The sequence below is a fragment of the Solanum stenotomum genome, chromosome 1 (genome assembly GCF_019186545.1).
Source record: "Solanum stenotomum isolate F172 chromosome 1, ASM1918654v1, whole genome shotgun sequence".
NCBI classification, from domain to species: domain Eukaryota; kingdom Viridiplantae; phylum Streptophyta; class Magnoliopsida; order Solanales; family Solanaceae; genus Solanum; species Solanum stenotomum.
The window spans coordinates 76,627,489-76,652,789 of NC_064282.1; the positions used below are offsets into that span (position 1 = coordinate 76,627,489).

The 25,301-nt window shown below is 35.4% G+C and overlaps 1 protein-coding gene across 1 annotated transcript; it reads right to left on the minus strand.

Moving 5' to 3' along the window:
• Window positions 1-18,867: 18,867 nt before the first annotated feature.
• On the minus strand, window positions 18,868-20,734 carry LOC125856887 (uncharacterized). Its single transcript, XM_049536544.1, has 3 exons — window positions 20,533-20,734; window positions 19,600-20,053; window positions 18,868-19,447 (listed from the first exon to the last, which is right to left on the minus strand). The coding sequence occupies exons 1-3, from the start codon at window positions 20,732-20,734 to the stop codon at window positions 18,868-18,870; spliced, it is 1,236 nt and encodes a 411-aa protein (XP_049392501.1).
• Window positions 20,735-25,301: the final 4,567 nt, after the last annotated feature.

The following is a 25,301-nucleotide window of genomic DNA, read 5'->3' on the forward strand; positions in this document are numbered from 1 at the left end:
CTCTAGGCAAGTTTCCACCATATAAGGAGCTAACATTCCATTTCATAAGAACACATTCAAGCATCTTCATTTAATTCACATCATGAAGTCAAGTATGTCATATTACATACAATGCATAACTTAGGAGAAAAATCCCCATTTAAAACACACATCATGCAACATGAGAAAATAGGACTACCTCTACGAACTCAATCGGCATGCATCTTAGACACATTCAATTTCATAGGAGGAATTTCCTTCTCCAACTCAAATCATGCTTATCATATCATCTAGGCCAATTATGCAATTACTTCTTAAAAGCACATTTAAACCATTCACCTCATGAATCACATAGGTTACTTACTCTAATTGCCTATCAACATGAGGGGCATGAGACATGAAAACTCATTTTATCTCAGAACATGAATTCTCAAAAACATACCTTTTATAAGGAAATCATCAAAATATAAAAATCACACGTGACTTCTAAAACATAACACAGGCCCATCTAGGAACTCTTTGTCTCAAGCTAGAATAGGAATGGAAGAAAGAGATGAGGACGTTGGGATTTCAACAAGTCATGATTTCTAACACACCATCCCCTCCTTAGGAGGAAGCCCTTACTACCACACTCATGAAAACTTCTTTCAAGCACTCCTAAAGACATAACAAAACTCACCTTTTGCCCTCTTTGCAAAAGTCTATGGCCCTTATCATCTAGAAATACCACCCTCATATGACACAATAAGTACCAAATCTAAAATAGGAAGAAATTGCACTCAAATGTCATCTTACTCAAAAGGTGAAAACTAATACATAATCAAGAGTCCCATGTTCTTCTAACTATTCGAGCCCTATCATCAATAAAACACACCAAGTATGAAACCCATCAATACTAAGAGTTACATCAAGGTCTAACTTGCCAAGTTCCACCAAGTCAACAAAAGTATTTCTAGGGATCAAGGTAAAGGGACATCTTCCATAAACCCTTCTTACTAACCTTTAAACCATTAACCGAGGTAAAATCTGTAAAAGGCTTTATTAATTCATCCGGAGAACTCTAAGCCTCACAGCCTCATAAGGCATCATACAAGATAAGGTAATATCGGAACTCAACATAGCACTTACTCTCACATGAAATTACCAATCATACAGGTACCTTCATCCAAAAAGTATTCCAAGTCAACCCTAGTAGCATCCCTTTCTAAGGCCTTCACTAGGATATCACTCAAGGTCTCATATAAGTCTACCACTCCGGTTCTAAGTTGTTCAAACTCATTAAACCACATAACATGAGTATCCAAACAAACCTATTTCATAAACATCAAGGGTACTAAAATTACTACCATCTAAGCACATTATCCCTCAATTGGGGTAAGCCTAAACAAACTCTTTACAACATTCCTTCTTTCAATTCTAAGGTCGGAGCTTGTCAAAACTAAACCTTCACACTCACAACACAAGATGAATCTAAGCCATAGAGTATTATACGTTTAATCTCCCTCAAGGCGTCTACTCACTCAACAACCCTAGGCACCACCTAAGCACTTCTATTCATCAAAATCCAACATATTCTAAACTTATTAGGGCTAAGTTGGGTTATACCAATAACCACAAATGGCCATAACTAAATTCATGAATACTAAAAACAACACAAAGGTTCACCACATCCTATTTATCAAGTCACAAAAGACAAGTATTATCGGAATCAGTCCTACAATTTTCATCACCTAAGATATCTCATCTATGGACTCTAGAGGATCTTCCTCTACCTTTGACCCATATAAATTTCAGAATTCAATAAAATATATAACACATACCGGAACTCTTAAGATCCACTACCACTCACTCTTTGAGACTTCGGGGTAGACATCCTTCCTTGGTTAAACCTTAGAGGAACTTGGAAGAGTTTTGACCAAGAAACCTTTCTCTTTCACTAAAGTTGGATCAAGACAACTCTAGACTATTTTAACCCTCATCATCACTTTTGGTGAGGTCTATCAATCAACTATGCCTAGGTATTATCTAAGTACCTTACTCAAATGACCATACTTAAGATCAATCTTAGAAAACAACTAACCCTTTGAAGTTAGTCAACACCTACACTCTTCTTCCTTACCTCAACTAGGTGGTACATGCAACCTCAAAGTCAACTTCAAAACACAACATAAACCAAACATGACCTCACAATTACCTTGCTAGGTAGGCACACTATATCCCCCCTTGGAAGTAAGCCTACACAAGTTCTTTTTACCAACACAAAGGCATTTATGAAGCATTAATCATACTAAATACAACTTCACAATCTATTACATCAAAGTTCACAAGTCACATAGCCAGAATTGGCATCACAACCACTCGCCCCTTCTAGCAAGAACCTTTCAAGTGGTCCTACTCAAAACACCATAAGACAAGGAATAAGAGAGAGAGCTTATAGATCTATGGCACGACTTAGAGAATGAAGAAGTGAAGTTTCCTAACGTCCTATAGGTTCTCCCTCATAGATGTGTCGCGACTCACACTGATGAACAAGACTCAACTAGACGTGGTTTGAGAAATCATAAGACCATTCCATAACCTTATGTTCTGATACCAAGTTTGTAACAACCCGAGAGCACCCCCTAGTCGTAACATGGCGTACTCAACCTCTCGGAGGTCTTATACAAGCCCTTAACATATCTTAACATTAAAGCATATGAAAATAGAGGAAATTTTAGAACTTTTCTATACATTCAAAGTCTTCATAAAATAAGAGAGAGTCTATGACACTATGTCTCAAATTATCTATTACATTTAGAATAACAACTCTTTCATAAAAACCTAGGGACACAGCCCTATCATAATAATTACCAGGGACACGGCCCTTACACAAGTCTGAAGGCATATAACATAAAGACATAATGACATAAGTGTATGAGGTAGGTTCATCCTCAAAACTATGAGGACTCCCCAAGTCTTCATTCTCAAGTTCCTTAGAAACCTAACTTCCAAGCATAAGACATCACATCACCAAACCCTACACTTTGTAAAAATGTAGAAGAAATATGGGTTAGTACAACACACGTACGAAGTTTGGCAGCCATGCATAAAAACCATTAAAACATGCTTAAAAGGGGACATTTAGTTGAAACCATACTTTATGCACTTTTGAACATCTTCTTGAAAGAGTTGAAGAATCATAAGTCATAAACAACTCACATATAGTTCATCAAAGCACAAGGGTAATAAACATCACCATAGGCATAGTCTCTAATCATAGTCATAGTGCACATATCACTCATTACAAGACATAATACTCATGCATAGTTAACATCAAGGTCATTGCATCATAATCACATAAGTAACTCTAGGTTCTACTTGCGCAATGCATAGGTAGGGTCCATAGTCCTACTTACACTAAGTATTACCTTTGGATCACCATGCTATACTTATCATACATTAGTCTTATCCATAGGTACTATACATAGTAAGGTGACATTCACAAACATTAGTTCATATCAAGAAAAGTCAATCATTAACATAATACAATTAAAGCATGCATTATTCATAATAATCATAATAAGAGAGAACAACACCATTAAGTCATAGTTCATACAACATGTTCATATCATACAACTTAGTCATAATTCAAATAGTCCATATCATAGGTAAACCATCTTCATAATGATAATACATAACATAGCTTCAATATACATGAGTCATAATCATCATAATCATAAGAGAACACTACTACAACTATCCCTTAGGATCCCACAAGTGCAATGTGCAAGAGAAGTCCCATACCCTCCCTTACACTATGTAGAAACCCTTATGAAAGCCCTAGTAATAGTTCACACCTTTCATACCTTCATTTACTTTTACATTAGGAAATATTGCAATAACCGACATAAACCATGAGATCTATATGCAATCCGGTGTTCTACTCCCACACATAAAAGAGAGGGTTAACACCTGCCTAAGTTAACCATTCGTACATAGCTATCTAGGTGGATCCACTAAGCTAGAGTCCTATATGGGCACATAGTTAAGGGTCAAGGAGATTGCTTGTAGAAACCCTAACTTACTAAATGTGGGGGTTTCCATCTCACAAGACAACACATACCGTGGATAATTCGGACATGCTAAATGTGAGGAAACCTATGTGGGGAGCCGGACTTACTAAACGTGAGACCCCCATCTCATTTACATGCCCTTTCGGTGCTAAGCATCTAATTCCCTTTTGTAATCATCTTTAGTCATCACATAAGTTCACATTAGCCTTTACTAGACTCTTATGTAGACATCTTACCATAATAGCTCAGTGTTCATAAGTGAGTAACAATCCTTTCACCTTAGAAACACTTAGAAAGTGAGTAAACCTTTCACTTTACATTATACTATAATCATGAGAACTACCTTTCATTCATATAGAAATCATACAACAATATACATACATACATCATAGCATACATAGTCATGTTCAAGGAAGAACTACCTTCTCCTATACGTAACACACCAACATCAACATTTCTCATGTTCATAGGAGGAACTACCTTCTCCTAGTCATTACATGGTCCATACATCATTAAGCACATATGCAAGTTTCCATGTTCAATAGCACTCTTTCAAGGAGGAACTTCTTAACTCCTTACTAAGACATGCTCATATGTTATTTTCATGAAATACAATAGATCACTTATAACCAATGCACTACAACATGAGGGAAACAACTCATACAACTCATCTTTATTCAAAAACATAAGTTTTTTTTTTTTATGGAAATGCACAAACCTCATTAATTCACATAAATATGGGAGGAACTACCTCCTCCATTCTTTAGGCAAGTTTCCACCACATAAGGAGCTAACATTCCATTTCATAAGAACAGATTCAAGCATGTTCATTTAATTCACATCATGAAGTCAAGTATGTCATATTACATACAATGCATAACTCAGGAGAAAAATCCCCATTTAAAACACACATCATGAAACATGAGAAAATAGGACTACCTATACGAACTCAATAGGCATGCAACTTAGACGCATTCCATTTCATAGGAGGAATTTCCTTCTCCAACTCAAATCATGCTTATCATTTCATCTAGGCCAATTATGCAATTACTTCTTAAAAGCACATTTAAACCATTCACCTCATGAATCACATAGGTTACTTACTCTAATTGCCTATCAACATGAGGGGCATGAGACATGAAAACTCATTTTATCTCAGAACATGAATTTTCAAAAACATACCTTTCATAAGGAAATCATCAAAATTTAAAAATCACACATGACTTCTAAAACATAACACAGGCCGATCTAGGAACTCTTTGTCTCAAGCTACAATAGGAATGGAAGAAAGAGATGAGGATGTTGGGATTTCAACAAGTCATGATTTCTAAGCACACCATCCCCTCCTTAGGAGGAACCCCTTACTACCACACTCATGAAAACTTCATTCAAGCGCTGTTAAAGACATAACAAAACTCACATTTTGCCCTCCTTGCAAAAGTCTATGGTCCTCATCATCTAGAAATACCACCCTCATATGACACAATAAGTACCAAATCTAAAATAGGAAGAAATTGCACTCAAATGTCATCTTACACAAAATGTGAAAACTATTACATACTCAAGAGCTCCATGTTCTTCTAACTATCCAAGCCCTATAATCAATAAAACATACCAAGTATGCAACCCATCAATACTAAAAGTTACATCAAGGTCTAACTTGCCAAGTTCCACCAGGTCAACAAAGTATTTCTAGGGAACAAGGTAAAGGGATATCTTCCATAAACCCTTCTTACTAACCGTTAAACCATTAACCGAGGTAGAATCTATAAAAGGCACTATTAATTCATCCGGAGAACTCTAAGCCTCATAGCCTCATAAGGCATCATACAAGATAAGGTAATATCGGAACTCAACATAGCACTTACTCTCACATGAAATTACCAATCATACTGGTACCTTCATCCAAAAAGTATTCCAAGTCAACCCTAGTAGCATCCCTTTCTAAGGCCTTCACTAGGATATCACTTAAGGTCTCATATAAGTCTACCACTCCGGTTCTAAGTTGTTCAAACTCACTAAACCACATAACGTGAGAATCCAAGCAAACCTATTTCATAAACATCATGGGTACTCAAATGACTACCATCTAAGCACATTATCCCTCAATTGGGGTAAGCCTAAACAAACTATTTATAACATTCCTTCTTTCAATTCTAAGGTCGGAGCATGTCAAAACTAAACCTTCACACTCACAACACAGGATGAATCTAAGCCATAGAGTATTACACGTTTAACCTCCCTCAAGGAGTCTACTCACTCAACAACCCTAGGCACCACCTAAGCACTTCTATTCATCAAAATCCAACATATTCTAAACTTATTAGGGCTAAGATGGGTTATACCAATAACCACATATGGCCATAACTAAACTCATGAATACTAAAAACAACACAAAGGTTCACCACATCCCATTTATCAAGTCACAAAAGACAAGTATTATCGAAATCAGTCCTACAATTTTCATCACCTAAGATATCTCATCTATGGACTCTAGAGGATCTTCCTCTACCTTTGACCCATATAAATTTCGGAATTCAATAAAATATATAACACATACCGGAACTCTTAAGATCCACTACCACTCACTCTTTGAGACTTCGGGGTAGACATCCTTCCTTGGTTAAACCTTAGAGGAACTTGGAAGAGTTTTGACCAAGAAACCTTTCTCTTTCACTAAAGTTGGATCAAGACAACTCTAGACTATTTTAACCCTCATCATCACTTTTGGTGAGGTCTATCAATCAACTATGCCTAGGTATTATCTAAGTACCTTACTCAAATGACCATACTTAAGATCAATCTTAGAAGAGAACTAACCCTTTGAAGTTGGTCAACACCTACACTCTTCTTCCTTACCTCAACTAGGTGGTACATGCAACCTCAAAGTCGACTTTAAAACACAACATAAACCAAACAAGACCTCACAATTACCTTGCTAGGTAGGCACACAATATTCCCTCTTGGAAGTAAGCCTACACAAGTTCTTTTAACCAACACAAAGGCAATTATGAAGCATTAATCGTACTAAATACAACTTCACAATCTATTACATCAAAGTTCACAAGTCACGTAGCCATACTTGGCATCACAACCACTCGCCCCTTCTTGCGAGAACCCTTCAAGTGGTCCTACTCAAAACACCATAAGACAAGGAATAAGAGAGAGAGCTTATAAATCTATGGAACGACTTAGAGAATGAAGAAGTGAAGTTTCCTAACGTCCTATAGGTTCTCCCTCATAGATGTGTCGCAACTCACACTGATGAACAAGACTCTACTAGACGTGGTTTGAGACATCATAAGACCATTCCATGACCTTATGTTCTGATACCATGTTTGTAATGACCCGAGAGCACCCCCTAGTCGTAACATGGCGTACTCAACCTCTCGGAGGTCTTATACAAGCTCTTAGCATATCTGAACATTAAAGCATCTTAAAATAAAGGAGATTTTAGAACTTTTCTTTACATTCGAAGTCTTCATAAAATAATAGAGAGTCTATGACACTATGTCTCAAATCATCTATAACATTTAGAATAACAACTCTTTCATAACAACTTAGGGACACGGCCCTAACATAATAATTACTAGGGACACGACCCTTACACAAGTCTAAAGACATAAAACATAAAGACATAATGACAAAAGTGTATGAGGTAGGTTCATCCTCGAAACTATGAGGACTCCCCAAGTCTTCATTTCCAAGCTCTTTAGAAACCTAACTTCCAAGCATAAGACATCATATCAGTAAACCCTACACTTTGTAAAAATGTAGAAGAAATATGGGTTAGTACAACACACGTACTAAGTATGGAAGCCATGCTTAAAAACCATTAAAACATGCTTAAAAGGGGACATTTAGTTAAAACCATACTTTATGCACTTTTGAACATCTTCTTGAAAGAGTTGAAGAATCATAAGTCATAAACAAGTCACATATAGTTCATCAAAGCACAAGGGTACTAAACATCACCATAGGCATAGTCTCTAATCATAGTCATAGTGCACATATCACTCATTACAAGACATAATACTCATGCATAGTCAACATCAAGGTCATTGCATCATAATCACATAAGTAACCCTAGGTTCTACTTGTGCAATGCATAGGTAGGGTCCATAGTCCTACTTACACTAAGTATTACCTTTTGATCACCACGCTATACTTATCATACATTAGTCTTATCCATAGGTCATATACATAGTAAGGTGACTTTCACAAACATCAGTTCATATTAAGAAAAGTCAATCATTAACATAATAAAATTAAAGCATGCATTATTCATAATAATCATAATAAGATAGAACAACACCATTAAGTCATAGTTCATACAATATGTTCATATCATACAACTTAGTCATAATTCAAATAGTCCATATCATAGGTAAACCATCTTCATAATGATCATACATAACATAGCATCAATATACATAAGTCATAATCATCATAATCATAAGAGAACATTACTAGAACCATCCCTTAGGATCCCACAAGTACAATGTGCAAGAGAAGTCCCATACCCTCGCTTACACTATGTAGAAACCCTCAAGAAAGCCCTAGTAATAGTTCACACCTTTTATACCTTCATTTACTTTTACATTAGGAAATATAGCAATAACCGACATAGACCATGAGAGCTACATGCAATCCGGTGTTCTACTCCCACACATAAAAGAGAGGGTTAACACTTGCCTAAGGTGTAACCATTCGTACATAGCTATCTAGGTGGATCTACTAAGCTAGAGTCCTATGTGGGCACATAGTTAAGGGTCAAGGAGATTGCTTCTAGAAACCCTAACTTACTAAACGTGGGGGTTTCCATCTCATGGGAAAACACATACCGTGGGTAAACCGGAGTTGCTAAATGTGAGGAAACCCATGTGGGGAGCCGGACTTACTAAACATGAGACCCCCATCTCATTTACATGCCCTTTCGGTGCTAAGCATCTAATTCCCTTTTGTAATCATCTTTAGTCATCACATAAGTTCACATTAGCCTTTAGTAGACTCTTATGCAGACATCTTACCATAATAGCTCATATGTGTTCATAAGTGAGTAATAATCCTTTCACCTTAGAAACACTTAGAAAGTGAGTAAAGCTTTCACTTTACATTATACTATAATCATGAGAACTACCTTTCATTCATATAGCAATCATACCATAACATACATACATACATCCTAGCATACACAGTCATATCTTCATGGTCATGTACATTTCATGCATAATAGTATGTAAAGGTGCATATGCGAATTAGCCTTTCAATTGACACCATAGACATATCATATTCATATTTTTGCATGGAGTGTGTGTGCACATGATTGTCATCACAATGGCACAACAACAACAACAACAACATTAACATCATAGACACCTCCCTTGTCAAGGGGGGGGGGTAGGTCATAACATATACATAATATGCCAACTCATGCACAATTCACATATATTGCATTTAAAGATCTTAGATCATGTAAGTCACATATCTAATATTCATCATTCAAGTACATCATTAATGGCATGTATCATTTGGGGATTATGTGGGTAGGGCCCTTCCACAAGAGAACCTCATAAAATTCAACCTATAGACCACACCATGTTCATAACATCTCATTGATATTCATAATGTATCATACTTAGTCATATATAGGGTTGTAGGGAAGAGGGGCCTTTTCTTAACACTACAATTCATACTAACAAATAAGCACCTCAACCATAACTGGATCAAAACCATTCATTCAAAGGATATATAATAGGTAAACATCTCCCCCACAAGTGGATCAACAATTCAATATAAGGTTACTTACCAATTGAAAACCTTCATTCATAGCCATCAAGGCTTTCTTCAAGATTCAACCCTATTTTCTTGATATTCATAAATCATATAGGATAACCTCATAATAAAATAATCAGTTTCATAATAACATACTAGATTTCCATCCTTCAATCATCATTCAATACAAGCTAGGGTTTAGAATTGAGAAACAAAAGGGAAATCATGGGTCTTGTGGGGAATTGTTCAAAAACCATAAGTGTTACATGAATTCATCCATAAACATTCATATATAATCATAAATAACCATTATAGATCAATGGAATCGACTTTAGAAAGAGACCCACGAATTGGGATTGAAATATACAATTTGGGGAAGTTTGAAAACCATCTTTGGAAGGACCTCTTGGGGAAAGGAATCTCAAGAGTGAAGAGCAATCATACCTTAGTTAAACCCTATGAATTTCGCATGAAACCTTCCACGTACAAGCCCTTGCTAAGCTCCTTCCAAGTTCTTCAATGGAGTCTTGAGTTGAGAGAGTTTTGAGAGAGAGAATTTTGAAAGGGAAAAGAATTGGGTTATGTTTTGGAGTCTTGACTTGTGGTGAATTAATGGATTATTTTAGGGCCCTATAAGCTTATATAGTCCATTAATTAACCACCTAACCGACCTCCCTTAACCCCTAGTTAATAACTAATTAAAACATAAACCCCCTTCTTAACTAAAAACATCATAAAACTGGCAGCATCTACGCACTCCACCTACGGACCGTAGGTGGAGTCACGGACCGTCGTTTGGCCTTCGTAGCTCTGACAGTGCTTCTCTATTTTTGGAATAACATTTTACTCCTATATCGGAATAAGGCAAACGCGGTGGCGTTGCCTTTCATTGGATAGGTAATGGCCCACCTAATTCGTTTTGAGCTATGAGATATGACCATCTTAAGTTGACCCTCACTACTAACTTAAAACTAAAAACTCTTTTTAGGGAACTGTTTTGAGGATCTTGGTTGTAAATGATTTCATGACTTAGCTTAAGGTCTTGCTAGCTTATAAATGTGAGTAATCAACTAGCTAAACAAACCCTTAAGCCCTTAGTCAATTAACTAACTTAATCCTTAATCACCAACTCAAGACTAGAAGGCTGGAAATTGGCAGCACCTACGGCCACCCACCTACGGACCGTAAGTGGAGTTACGGACCGTGCTGTGCTCTCGTCATTTGATTCAGAGAGGGGGATTGGGGATTTCTTGGTGGGGAGACTAAGTCAAGTGACTGCCCATCACTGCCCTTCGTAGGTCAAGCTGTTTTTTGACAGCTTTTGTACAAAGGTTGGGTCCTTCTCAAGGACCCCTTGGGTGGTCCTTGGGGGGTCGTACCCGGTCGTTTGGACCCTAAACATGTCCATTTATGAATAAGATTCACTCCTATGGGTTTTAGATCTCAAACAACATACCAAACATCACGACAAGACACTAGCACCAAAGACTAGTTTCCGGACGTCATGGTCGTTTCTTGACGTTTGACCTCTAAAGTCACCAAACTAACTTCAATAGCCATTTTTCATCATTTAAACATGTTTCCAACCATAAACTAACATGTGATACTCTAGGTCAACCTTATAGATTCATTCTAGCTTTATCTAGGTCTTACTAATAGAGCAATTGTCATAGTTATATTTGAACATGAAAACATCGTCTTCCACAAGTTTTTCGATATACGAAGACCCTCCAAAAATAATTGGAACACATTGAGTCTTCAAAAAATTTTCTATGTAGACAATGTGCTTCAGACAGAAATCTTCGGCCGTGTAGTTGGAATTTGGCTCAATTTCACCTAAACATTTGTGAAACAGAATAACTGTCAATTAATATTCACATTAAGATAAAGGAATCACAAAAGAATGTCTTTTTCAAATATGTATACCTAGCAAATAGTGTCGTACACCTTGTTTCTCAGCGTGTGTGATCTTGTTGGTCACAATTTCAAGTCCCTTAAATACTTGCATTTTGTCCAAGTTGATTATTTCTCCTCAAAAATGGGTGGCAAGGTCAACAGAGAGACGAGATTTTCCCGCTCTTGTTGCTCCCATTATGAACACCACTTTCTTGTTGTTGTTGTTGTTGATGAAAATATTCATTTTAACTACACATAAAAGAAGATTATAATAATAATTAGTTTAAAATAGTAAATAATCTCACGAAAACCACTCATGCATACACTCATACACTAAAAAAATCTTATAAATATAAAGTTAATTAGTAGAAACCTTTCTTGAGATGTAATAAACTATGTAAAATAATATAATTTTCTTGATTGTGGTTATGAAAGAGATTGCATTGAGCATTTATAGTAAAATGTATTTGTGGACTTATTAATTATCATACCATATTCAGAAATACTGATATCTTTTAGGATAAGATAAATGACTTTTGAAAAATGTATAGATATGTCAACTGGAATTTTGGTAATGACAAGTAAATAATTTTAGGATAAAGTTATCAAATGTACATTGTTTGGAGATCGCATATAACTGGGCATTTATAGTATCAATGTGCTTATGAACTTATGAATTGGTATATACCAAATTTTAAAAAAAAAATCATATCTTTTAGGTTAAGTATAATTCTTGAAAAAAACCGACAAATACGTCAGCTTTAATTTGGGTGATTAGGCTTAAATAATTTTAGGATAAAGTTTCAAGATGCAAATTGTTATGAGATCACATACAAGATTGACGAAAATATGGATTTCAAAAGTATTGTACAAAGTACTCAATAATATTTCTCAAGGAAAACATTCAAGTGATAATGCGTCAATTCATACATTATTTAACAACACGTCATAGGTGCTAAGTCTAATTCTATAATAAGGGAAGGAACAATTATCGATAACTATTTCAATTACAATTATTTATATTTACTTGTGCAACATGCAATAATAGATAAATGTTTTATTGAATGAAGATTCCTTCATCGTGATTGAATTAGGTAGAATATATTTCCTTAAATGATCCTTACCGATAGATTGCAAATTTATTATTTTCTCTTCTTTTTCTATGTAACAATTTTAAATTTGGAGTTTAGAATTTTATTCTTTAAAATTCTTTAAGGTTAGAATCTTCCCAAACATTTATAGTCATTTATTTTTTCACTCTATTACCTTGACATTAAGAATGATCTCTTGTAATTGTTTAAGTACGTATTTATATTAATATATATTAAATATCAAAGACTTGGACTTGGATTTAGACTTGGCGCTTGGGCTTGGATCGGACCTTAAAATAAATATTTTTTTAAAGCTAAAATATTTACTCTATAAATAACAATATTTTTACAGACAAGAATAGTATATATATATATATATCCGTAGTTCGATACAAACTGTACAAAATAGGTCAAAAATTAAAGTGACTAAGAGACAAAATAACACAAGATAGAGATAATGATAGTTTATGTACACTCAATACTAATATTGTGATCATCATTTTTGAGAAATCTTTTCACAATATTTAGGCATGGTTGGAAAATAGTATTCCTCCATGCTTCGCCAACAAATTCTTTTCTATATTCTTTGAAAACATCAGTAGCAATAATATGATGCACCGGCCACATTTTCTCATTTATTAATCGTTGAATCTTTTCAAGTTGGTTACAAATTAATATACGAGTATTATGCTTGATACTTGAAATTGAAGCTTGAAGAATCATCTTCTTTTATTCATCATCTCCGTCTATATTTTTTTCTTCCCTTAAATATTTGGCCATTTCAGGGACACCAATGGACCGTCGAATTCCTTTGGTGTAATCTGCATCTGGAATGAAAATTTGTCGCACCTTATCCACCATCCCTTCATGCAACATAAATTTAAGAATAGTTTTATTTAGGTGAACATATATTTGAAAACCAAAAGTATTGTTAGGAAAACTATACAAGAAAAGTTTTAGTTAGATTCATTATTATATTTTGAATCATAAATAAAATAACTACAAAAACTACTTGCATTGACCATTTCATCAACCCTCGTGTCAACTCTACGGTTCAAGACTGATTGCTCTACATCAATACAAATAAAGCAACTGCCATACTTATATTTAAACATGAACACAGGGTGTTCCACAAGTTTTTCAATATAAGAATTTGACCCTCCAACAATAATTGGAACACATTGAGTCTTCAAAAAATTTTCTATGTAGACAATGGACTTCAGACAGAAATCTTCGGCCGTGAAGTTGGAATCTAGCTCAATTTCACCAAAAAATTTGTGAAACAAAATAACTGTCAATTAATATTCACATTAAAATAAAGGAATCACAAAAGAATATCTTTTTGAAATATGTATACCTAGCAAATAGTGTTGTACACCTTGTTTTTCAGCGTGTGTGATCTTGTTGGTCACGATTTCAAGTCCCTTAAATACCTGCATTTTGTCTGAGTTGATTATTTCTCCTCGAAAATTGGTAGCAAGGTCAACAGAGAGACGAGATTTTCCCGTTCTTGTTGCTCCCATTATGAACACCACTTTCTTCTTCTTCTTCTTGTTGATGAAATTATTTATTTTACCTACACATGAAATAAAATTATAATAATAATTAGTTTAAAATAGTAAATAATCTCATGAAAACCACTCATGCATACACTCATACATTAAAAAATCTTATAAATATAAAGTTAATAACCAGAAACCTTGCTTCAGATGTAACAAACTATGTAAAATAATATATTTTTCTTGATGGTGGTTATTAAAGAGATTGCATTGAGCATTTATAGTAAAATGTATTTGTGGACTTATTAATTATCATATCATATTTAGAAATACTGATATCTTTTAGGATAAGATCAATGACTTTTGCAAAATGCATAGATATGTCATCTGGAATTTTGGTAATGATAAGTAAATAATTTTAGGATAAAGTTATCAAATGTACATTGTTTGGAGATCACATATAACTGGACATTAATAGTATAAATGTGATTATGAACTTATGAATTTGTATATACCAAATTAAAAAAAAATCATATCTTTTAGATTAACACTAATTCTTGAAAAAAACCTTCAAATACTTCAACTTGAATTTGGGGATTAGGCTTAAATAATTTGAGGATGAAGTTTCTAGATGCACATTGTTATGAGATCACATACAAGATTGACGAAAATATGGATTTCAAAAGGATTGTATGAAGAACTCAATAATATTTATCAAGGAATACGTTCAAGTGATAATGGTTCAGTTCATACACTATTTAACAACACGTCATAAGTGCTAAGTCTAAGTCGATTAGAAGGGAAGGAACAATTATCTATAACTCTTTCAATTAAAATTATTTATATTTACTTGTGCAGCATGTAATAATAGAAAAATGTTTTATTGAATGAAGCTTCCATCATCGTGATTGAATTAGGTAGAATATATTTCCTTAAATGATCCTTACCGATAGATTGCAAATTTATTATTTTCTGTTCTTTGTCTATGTAACAATTTTAAATTTGGAGTTAAGAATTTTATTCTTTAAAATTCGTTAAGGTTAGAATCTTCCCAAACATTTATAGTCATTTATATTTTCACTCTCTTACCTTGACAATAAGAATGATCCCACGTAATTGTGTAAGTACGTATTTATATTAATATATATTAAATATCAAAGACTTGGATTTGGATTTGGACTTGGCACTTGGGCTTGGATCGGACCTTGAAATTAATATTTTTATAAAGCTTAAATATTTGCTATAAATAACAATGTTTTTACAGACAAGAATAGTATATATATCTGTAGTTCGATACAAACTGTACAAAATAGGTGAAAAATTAAAGTGACCAAGAGACAAATTAACAAAAGATTGAGATAATGATAGTTTATGTACACTCAATACTAATATTGTGATCATCATTTTTGAGAAATCTTTTCACAATATCTAGGCATGGTTGCAAAACAATATTCCTCCATGCTTCATCAACATCTTCTTTTCTATGTTCTTTGAAAACATCAGTAGCAACAATATGATGCACTGGCCACATTTTCTCATTTATTAATCGTTGAATCTTGTCAAGTTGGTTACAAATTAATATATGAGTATTACGCTTGATACTTGAAATTGAAGCTTGAAGAATCATCTTCTTTGATTCATCATCTCCGTCTATACTTTTTTCTTCCCTTAAATATTTGGCCATTTCAGGGACACCAATGGACCGTCGGATTCCTTTGGTGTAATCTGCATCTGGAATGAATATTTGCCGCACCTCATCCACCATCCCAACATGCAACATAAATTTAAGAATAGTTTTACTTAGGTGAACATATATTTGAAAACCAAAAGTATTATTAAGAAAACTGTATAAGAAAAGTTTTAGTTAGAGTCATTATTATATTTTGAATTATAGATAAAACTAGGGAATCTATCTACGCTTCAATTTGGGCTTTATTCGAATATATAATATGTTGAAGAAGCATAAATAAAGATGCGGTCAATTTTTGGAAATGTCGTAGATTGTGGCATTATTTTACTTGTGGTTGAAGTGTTGTAAAGTGATTCCATGTTTCGTCGTGAAACATTCAATTTATTAATGCACTTAAACGTTTGAGGTTTCTTGGTGGTCTTTATATTTAGTCGTCACTTATTTGTACGGACATCATTTGTTATAGTAATGTGACTGTCTTTGTATGTAACTCTACGTTTTGTAATATATCATTTGTTTTTCCATCTTGAGCATGGCCAACATTAGCATTTACCTGATCAATACAGTTGACTATTCTGTGCAATGCTCCAATCTTACACTGACATCACTACACATTTTTGTCAAACGTAATTGTCGTAGTCCCAAAGTTGCTACCTAATGTTTGTTGTGTTGTATTATTTGTTGGTGGCTCTGCGTACATTTGTATAAACTATGCGCATTATATACAAAGGTATATATGATGGTTGTCTATGTAATAAGGCCCCTACATATGCAATGTGTATAGTTAAATGTTACATATTTGTGACAGTACATGAATCATTCAATATTAAGTTTGTAAAAGAGGACTAATATTTGTGCTGCAAGTAGAAATAGTAAGCAGGACATTCATTTCTTATTTTTAGTTTCTCAAATCAACGCATTCCGTGAAGGTCATCTATCATAGGTGCCCTCATCAGGAATGTAATCTGTACTATTAAATTCCATAGGCAGCTGCACTGGTCTCTCTTGTATTAGTCAGGCCTGCACGCAAGTGTTGCATTTGCATTCCACCTCCATCATGAATCCCCGTCAGTATGGATTTTTATCAGCACATGGGTCATTGCGAGAAGTTAGTTAGGCCATTATTTGGTGTAATGTATATTTATATTCGCCACACCAAACATTTAATTGCTAAGAAATACCTCCTCAGTTTGCACCATTCTTGGGCCGACGTTCTGGAAGATTTCCCTATAAACAATGTTTTTTATGTATCTAGGGTCATCTATGTCCTCGTCCGCATTGACAATTGTCAATCCTTCTCTTGTTGTTACAAGTGATACTGCAACATACAATTGGCCATGTGTTAATACTTGTTTTTGCAGATACATCCCAACTCTTTGAAGAGTTTGCCCCTGGTTCTTGTTGATGGTAATAGCATAACAGGGTTCTAAAGGAAGTTGACGCCTGTTGAGCTTGAATGGCCACTTTGAATCGTTTGGTGACATGATAATTCTTGGTATTGTGACTCTTGTACCGATATTCTTTCCAGAGATTATGTTTGCAGTAACAGACCAAAATACCCAGATGCGTTATTATTAATCTTGTACCATTGCATAGGCCTTCAATTTGATTTAGATTTCTAAGCAGCATAACCAGACTTCCTACTTTCAAGTGAATGTCATGGTTTGGGATACCTGGGAATTGTAAGTTGTTTAGGAATTCTGTTGGGTACAATATATCCTCCTCATTAGTATTCACACTTGCTTTGCACACATTGTCCGAGCTATAGTAAGTTCTTCCTTCCCCAGGTATCAGCTTCAGAATTTTCTCATTCAGTTCATTAACCATTTCATTTTTTGGTGTGAGTATGGCTCTTTTTTCATGTAGGATGGGTCGTTATAGTTTTGTAGCAGGGACATATATACTGCCTCTACAATGGATTCTATCTTATTGTGCGATGTTTGAATGTATACATCAGAGGGCACATGAATGAGGTCCTTCTTATTATCTGCATAAACTGATCCATCTCCAATCTGCAAAAGCCATTTATCAAAACATGCTATTTTTCGTGCTTCATAACCCCTTAGTTTTCCACAGCTAAGTCTTATATTTTCCGTCAATTCATAAATTGAGAAGTAGGGCCATAACTGTGAGCAGTTCAACGCTACATCCACAATATCACCTCTTGTTCCCTTTGGAATAACCGGGAGTATTTGGCGAAAATCAGCACCACATACGAAATTTATGCCCCCAAAAGGTTTCATGGCACTATTTTCATACCTATCTCAGAGAATATCCCTCAAGGTTTTATCCAATGCTTCAAAGCACAATTTGGTTTCCATTGGTGCCTCATCCCAGATTATCAAAGCGGTCTTTTTAAGTAGTTCCGCTAATTGACTGCCTTGTTTGATTTCACATGTTGACTCTGGCCTGATGTCTAGAGGAATATGAAAGCGCGAATGAGCAGTCCTACCATTTGGTAATAATAAAGCCGCTATACCCGAAGTAGCGACGGGGAGAACGATTTTTGATTTTGATTTGATCTTTGAAATAATTGTATTCCACATAAATGTCTTACTCGTACCACCATGGCCGTGTATAAAAGTAATTTCCCTTCTTCGTTATCCACTGATGTTATTATTGCCTCATAAGCCGGGCGTTGGCAAGAATTTAACAAAGCGACTGATTGATCATGGAGTATTTGGAGCTTGTCTTTGTCGTAGTCTAGCTCTTCATTGATTAGGTGATTCCCTACATTTCACATTAATGTTGAATCTGGAAGGGGCATTCCTTCTATATCTTTACAAACTTCTCCCCATCTTTAGAAGGATTCTTTCAATCTCAAATAGTGTGTACGCTTTAATCTGCTTTGTGTTTAGTTGCAAATCATTGAATTGTAATCTCTTTCACTGGATATGCGTGATATCTTTAGATAGTATTCCATAGTTATTCTCCCATAGCTTACGAGTAGCTGACACCTGACAGTTCATAAGTACAGTAACAAAGAAATGTCGCAACTCGTTTCCAGAAGCCCAATGGGCTGCCTCAGACAAGCAGTCGTTCCACTCTTTGTCATCATCTAATAACCCTAAAGCGTAGCATCCCTCTCTATATGTTTTATGATCTACTCCATTGATTCTTCTGATGCTTTCGAAGGAAGTGTACCCTTTGACAAAATTTAGCAGCATACGCATGTAAAAACGTTCTCCACTTCCTGGATGTGCAAAGTAAATTCTGCCAACTGCGTGTCCCTTCTTCCTCCTAGTCCACTTTTTGTCACTTCCATTCCGAACCCAACACGTTGGAAAATCGGAATATGTCAACTCTCTTGCATCAGGGTATTCTTTGTTTGCCTTAAACCATTCTGTAAATTCTATTTTTTCTAAATCATGTCTACTTATTACGCTTTCAATTGGCATTGATTCATCAAATATTATTGTGTTTTTCCCCTGTAAATGAAATGGTAAGCGCTCAACAGCCGGTTTCCTATGATGTATATCAAATGAATAGATTCTCCAGCAAGCTTCTGTTGCCGATATGTATCTGCAATCTAGGTATTTTTTTATCTCATCGCTTCTGTTGGTGTCCCAGTTGATTCCATTATTGTTGTGGATTTATCAGACCCTTTATGAACATACTTGAATAGGTACTTGACCGACCTCGCATAATTGCATACTTCAACATTTATATATGCATCAAACTGGACAAGCAAGTCCCTGTTATATGGGACTACATTTCGGTTGTCTAAGCTAGCACGATTTTTCTTAACTTCAATACCTGTCTTCCGTCTCATATAAATAAGGAATCCATCCGAATCAAAATTTGTTCGGTCATTGTATTTCTTTGGAAAATATTTTGTGCACTTGCCTTGTTTCATACATGGGCAACTAGGATTTTGTTCTCCAGACGGTCTGTGCATCATGAAGTTTTTCACGGCATTATACCCATCTGGATATGCTCTGTAATCTGGTATTTCAGCGGATATTACTCTATTGATATGATCTGTTGTTGGGTTTTTTTGTGTTTCATGAAGGAAAAACAGTATATGATCATGTGGCAAGCCTCTTTTCTGGAACTCAATTGTATATATACCTGCAAGAAAATTAGTATGTGGACGTTATTAGCATGTTGGTTAGGTGAATTGGTTGCTAGATAGCTTGTATTCATAAAGAAGTGATGTAATTCTTAGTAATTAAGCTTTGTAGGAGTTATGGTTAGGTCTTGTGCGCACATGTTTACGACTCTCTGATAATTTTCCATGTTTTTGGTTGCACATATATATGTACCTATATTGTAATTTAAAAGCATTGAGATTGTATTTTGTGTGATTAAGTAAGACAATATTGAAGATTATTGATTGTCATATCTTACACGCAATTATTGTCCTGAAAGGCTTATCCTTTTTAAGAATCTGCATTAGCTGCAACAACTTGATCTGGAAGACTCAACATATAATGTCCACCCGGCAACCATCAGGATCTTGGTTTATTAGTCTCGTCTTGTATTTATTTCCGGCCACTTTGGGTTGCAAGTAAAAGTCAGGAACAAATCTGGGTATCCAGCCCACCGACATATAGCCATTGAATCTTGATAATTTTGTGCCCTGTAGCGAGGTCCCCCAGTGTGGGAGGAAGGTAGTATAATAGTTTTTCCCACCATTGAGCAATCTGAATCTCCACGTACAATAGCATCCATTAAGCCACCATAAAGATCAGACCTTAATTTCTGTTGATTTTTACAGATGTACCTAAATCTTTCTTCTTCAATTGCCATGTACCCATCCATAATGTACTACTGCAATAACCTGCCAGCTTGGAGTAGAGTGTGTCGCTCATTGAGGCGTTGTTGTATGCGGTATCCATAAAATTATCTCATTGTCAAGTTTGTCTGAGTGTATGTTTTTTGACTCTCAGAATCTAAAGGTATTCCAAGCCTATATCCATCTTCCCCATATGGATGTATTAATGGGTAATTCATCGACATGAAACTTGGATGTAAATTTGTGATCCTTCGCAGTCCGTTCTTGCGGCGTTCCACAATGACATCTCGCTGGAAGTTAGCATCTGTAAGGTCTCCTACGATTAATCCAATAACTTCAGAAGCCATTGGTCTGTTGTATTGTCGGCCATCTTGGGTCCTTTTAGAGAGGATGCACATACGGAACTCTGTTTGTGGTTGTTCTCTGTATCTATCCCCTGCCATACGAAATGATTTGACCAAAACATTATGCTCGTCTAGCATTTCAGATATTCCTTGTACGATTTTTGTTTCTACTTCTTCATGCATCAGACTTTTGATTCTATTCTCTATCTGATTATCCGTGTCATATATATAGAGTTGTGCAAATTGTGGACTTTTTCCAATTTCTGGTAATACTGAGCCTAAGTGATGATAATTTTTCCCACTTATTCTGAACACATAAGGACCCTTAGAACGATTGATCGATCTGTCAACTCGACCGCCCATTGATGTACATGCATACATGGAGTTATATACCTTGATATTTCTCCTAAAGTTCATCCCCACTTTTCCGGATTCAGTGCCCAATAGATATTTGAGGTACGATGGTGATTGAGTCAGTAGTTGTACACAGATTCGTCCTTCCATACAGCAAAGTGCAAATTTGGGTTGTCGTGTATTTTTACTTTTGTCTGTCCGTTCCTCATACCACAGAATTGCCTGAAAATATTGACAGGTGTAGGTTGGAGGGCCTATACTCAATCTTGTCTTATATCCAGCTTTCATATAAGTTCGGTGGGAGACAATATAAGTATTTAATTTTATGAATAATGAAGTTATGTACCCAATACAGGGTTTTGTGTATATGTTATTATGTGTTTTGTTGACTGAGTGACAGATGTACCTATATTGTTCTGACTGGATTGTCTTCTACTACTTGTCTGCGGATGCATTACATGTGAGACGTCTGCACATTCCTCCATAACTGAGTCATTGAATTTGTTACAGTGTTCGCCTGAAAAAATGTTTATTAAAAAATTGTTACTCAGTATAATACATCTTGAATTTCATCTCTAAGTATAGACTGTGTCTACATTATTATGCATGACTAATATTACGTTGTATTTATGTTCCTATTGTAATGAGGCGTGAAGAGTTTCACATAATGTAAATGTATGCGAAAGATCGGTAGGAACTATTGTAACGTGCTAGTATTGATTAATGGGGAGATGTCTTTCACTCCTTCTATGTTGTAATGTTTAGGTGTGGGATCGACATACGTAGTTAGTAGTTCAATTTGGTAAATCTGCTTGGGAGTTGTGCAGTGGATATATGGATCAATAGCAACTTACCCTGTATTGGTCGATGCATTTCTAGCGTTCTGATATTTGTTGCGTACAACACCTTTTCCAAGATTTTGATGTAATATAGAGCACGCTTTACTTGCTTCAGTGGGTGACCTTTGTATTGTCGTTGAAGTAATGTGAGCTTACGCTTCAAACGAGCATACTTTCCCCGAATTTTTTTGAGTTTTCGTATTTCAACAACCCCTTGGTTGGAGTTTGATGATGATGTATAACTCTTTATTCTCTGTTTCAACATGCTGTCTTGGACTGCTAAAAGAGGAAGAAGTTGTTGCAGTTTCCTAATATGGGCAGGTACGTCAGTAGGCCTTCTATACGCCCTAATGATGTTTGATATGAAGTCCATTATGCCTAATCGAATGTTATTTGTAAAGCTTGATTTGTGCTAGCAGATATGAAGAGTAATCTGCAATTTTGAAAAATTATATATAAGCTTTCAAAATTCAGTGCAACAGTAGGGAGTTTGTATCCTAAAGTTGTGTTTGATGTTACCAATATCTCCTTTAATTTTTAAAAATGTGTATTTGTCTTATTTACAGATGAGACATATATTTGGAACAACTACACGTAAATATGTGGTGAATACACCCAGTGGGCCATCCCAATTTACCTGTTGTTTTATATTATTCAAGTGATGTTGTGGTACTTTACCTTGACTCCCTTGCGTTGTTGTTATCAATCGGGGTACATTGTAGTGCTCTTTATTTGGTTCTTTGAATTATAATTTGATGTATGTATCAGGCAACACTCCTCATTAAGTGCTTAATTTTGTCGTTGATTGGTGGTTAAATTTGGCTTGCATCTTTCTGTTATTATGATTACTAGCCAATCCGACCTGTATTGAATTATCAACGGGGTGCACTTAAATTCTTATAAGGCACCGACGTTGTTGGAGTTATGGGTAGATATCATCGGAATAAGAGTGGTACACTATTTCAGTAAGAATAGGTTGGTGTTTTTTTGTAATAGTCGTTGTTGTGAGCAACTGGCAGTTGAGTGTTTTATGAAATTCCAAGCAACATGTTTATAGTTAGCCAAAGGACACATTGTTTAGCCCGTTATTGTGCAGCAATTGTATTGTTAGAGCGCATCGGCGTTGTTTGAGTAATGGGAAGAGATTTTGGGAGTAATGGTGGTATGTTATTTCTACGGTAAGAATAGGTTGGATCTGATTCGTAATAGTTGTTATAGTGTGTAATTGGATGGTGTGTTTCTTTTTTCAAATTTTAAGCGGCATGTACTAAGCAAGCCAAAGGACATATATTTTGGTACCTTTTTTATGCCGATCACTTTTTCTTATTTGAAGCGGCATGTACTATCCACGTGAAAGGACACACTGTTTGTGTCCTTTTTCGTGCGTCTGTTGTACCTGTAGTCGGTGTCGGTATTGTTTGATTATTGGGCAGCATTTTGGGGATTAAGGGTGGTGTGTTATTTCATTGGTGAATACGTTGTTTTTGAATTATAATTAGCGAGTAACTGGAAGGAAGTGAAAGGACACACTGTTTGAGGCCTTATTCATATTTAATGGAATTATGCCTTTAATAGTGATGTGTGATATTTTTAAAAATGACTGATGGTATATGGTGTTATTTATTTCTATTATATCTACGTTATCGAATACATTGTGGGTTTATCTATTATAGTTCTCATTTTAGTTTCAGTTGATGTGAATTGTGTTTATTTTGTGGAGTTAGATTCCGGTGAAGGTATTGGATTGTACATCTCATTTGTGCAAAAATCTAAATGTCTGGCTGCACACCGGGATGCGGTAGTACACATTGTTTGTTTTGAGGTTTGTAAACCCCTGTTTGTGGTTAACGTACAACTGGGTGTTGCAGTGTGGGTTAGTAAGAATGACATTGTGGTACCTATACGCAAGGTATAATCTAAACTATTTCAACACGGGGCAACAAAAAAGCAAAAGAATGGAGTTCTTTGCCTCGAACCTTGTTTTCTCTATGCACAGTTTCTGTCTAAATTTGAGACGTGCATTAGGTTCTCGCAGTGTCTTTTGAAATTTAAGTGGTTATTAGAAGGTAGACTTCCTATAATCAAGAGAAGGTGGACATGAACACATTGTAAATACAGACACATTTTTTAGTGCGATATTTCTTGGAGTTGAGGAAACATAATACCCAATCATTCCACAGATGAACAACATTTGCTATTAAATCACCCAAGTATGTATTCGTAAATTAATAATACCCTGACAAAAAAATAAGGAGCTATTTGATTACAATAATACTTCTACGGTCCATAGCATATTTAATTGTAACTAAGGCTCTAAGTGTGCATTATCTTTTAGGTGTCTCCATCACTTTCTCCATCGAGGTGTATGAAGTGCTTCCTTTTCTTTATCAGCCTTCTTGCATAAACTCTTGTGTTGCCATTGGAAGTCTCTTCCCCATCGTCCGGATGTTTTTCTAAACCTCCTGCCTTTTCCACATGTGAGTTTACATCGCTTCCATTTTGAGTTTTTCCTATTGTTAAAAATGCATATTTAGCATTAAAAGGGATGTAGGTTGCACGGTTAGCTTTGAAAATCAATGATGAATGTATAAAAGAGATAGGTATTGTGACTGATAACATTACCTTTTTTTTCTTTGTTAATGCGGTGTTGCAATTCCAATTCTTCATCTGGCACAAACACTTTTGTAACCGTATAAATTTCCAGTCCCTCTTTCAAATTGAAGTTGGTCAATTTAAGCTTGAATACAAACTCCTTGCCGNTGTATAAAAGAGATAGGTATTGTGACTGATAACATTACCTTTTTTTTCTTTGTTAATGCGGTGTTGCAATTCCAATTCTTCATCTGGCACAAACACTTTTGTAACCGTATAATTTTCCAACCCCTCTTTCAAATTGAAGTTGGTCAATTTAAGCTTGAATACAAACTCCTTGCCGCATAGGCTCTCAAATAGCGATGGAACATGCGTATCACCTTTGGACATTTGATTTACCAACTGGAAAGCAGAAGTATCGAGCAACTTTTCCACAACCCCATTAAAAAGAA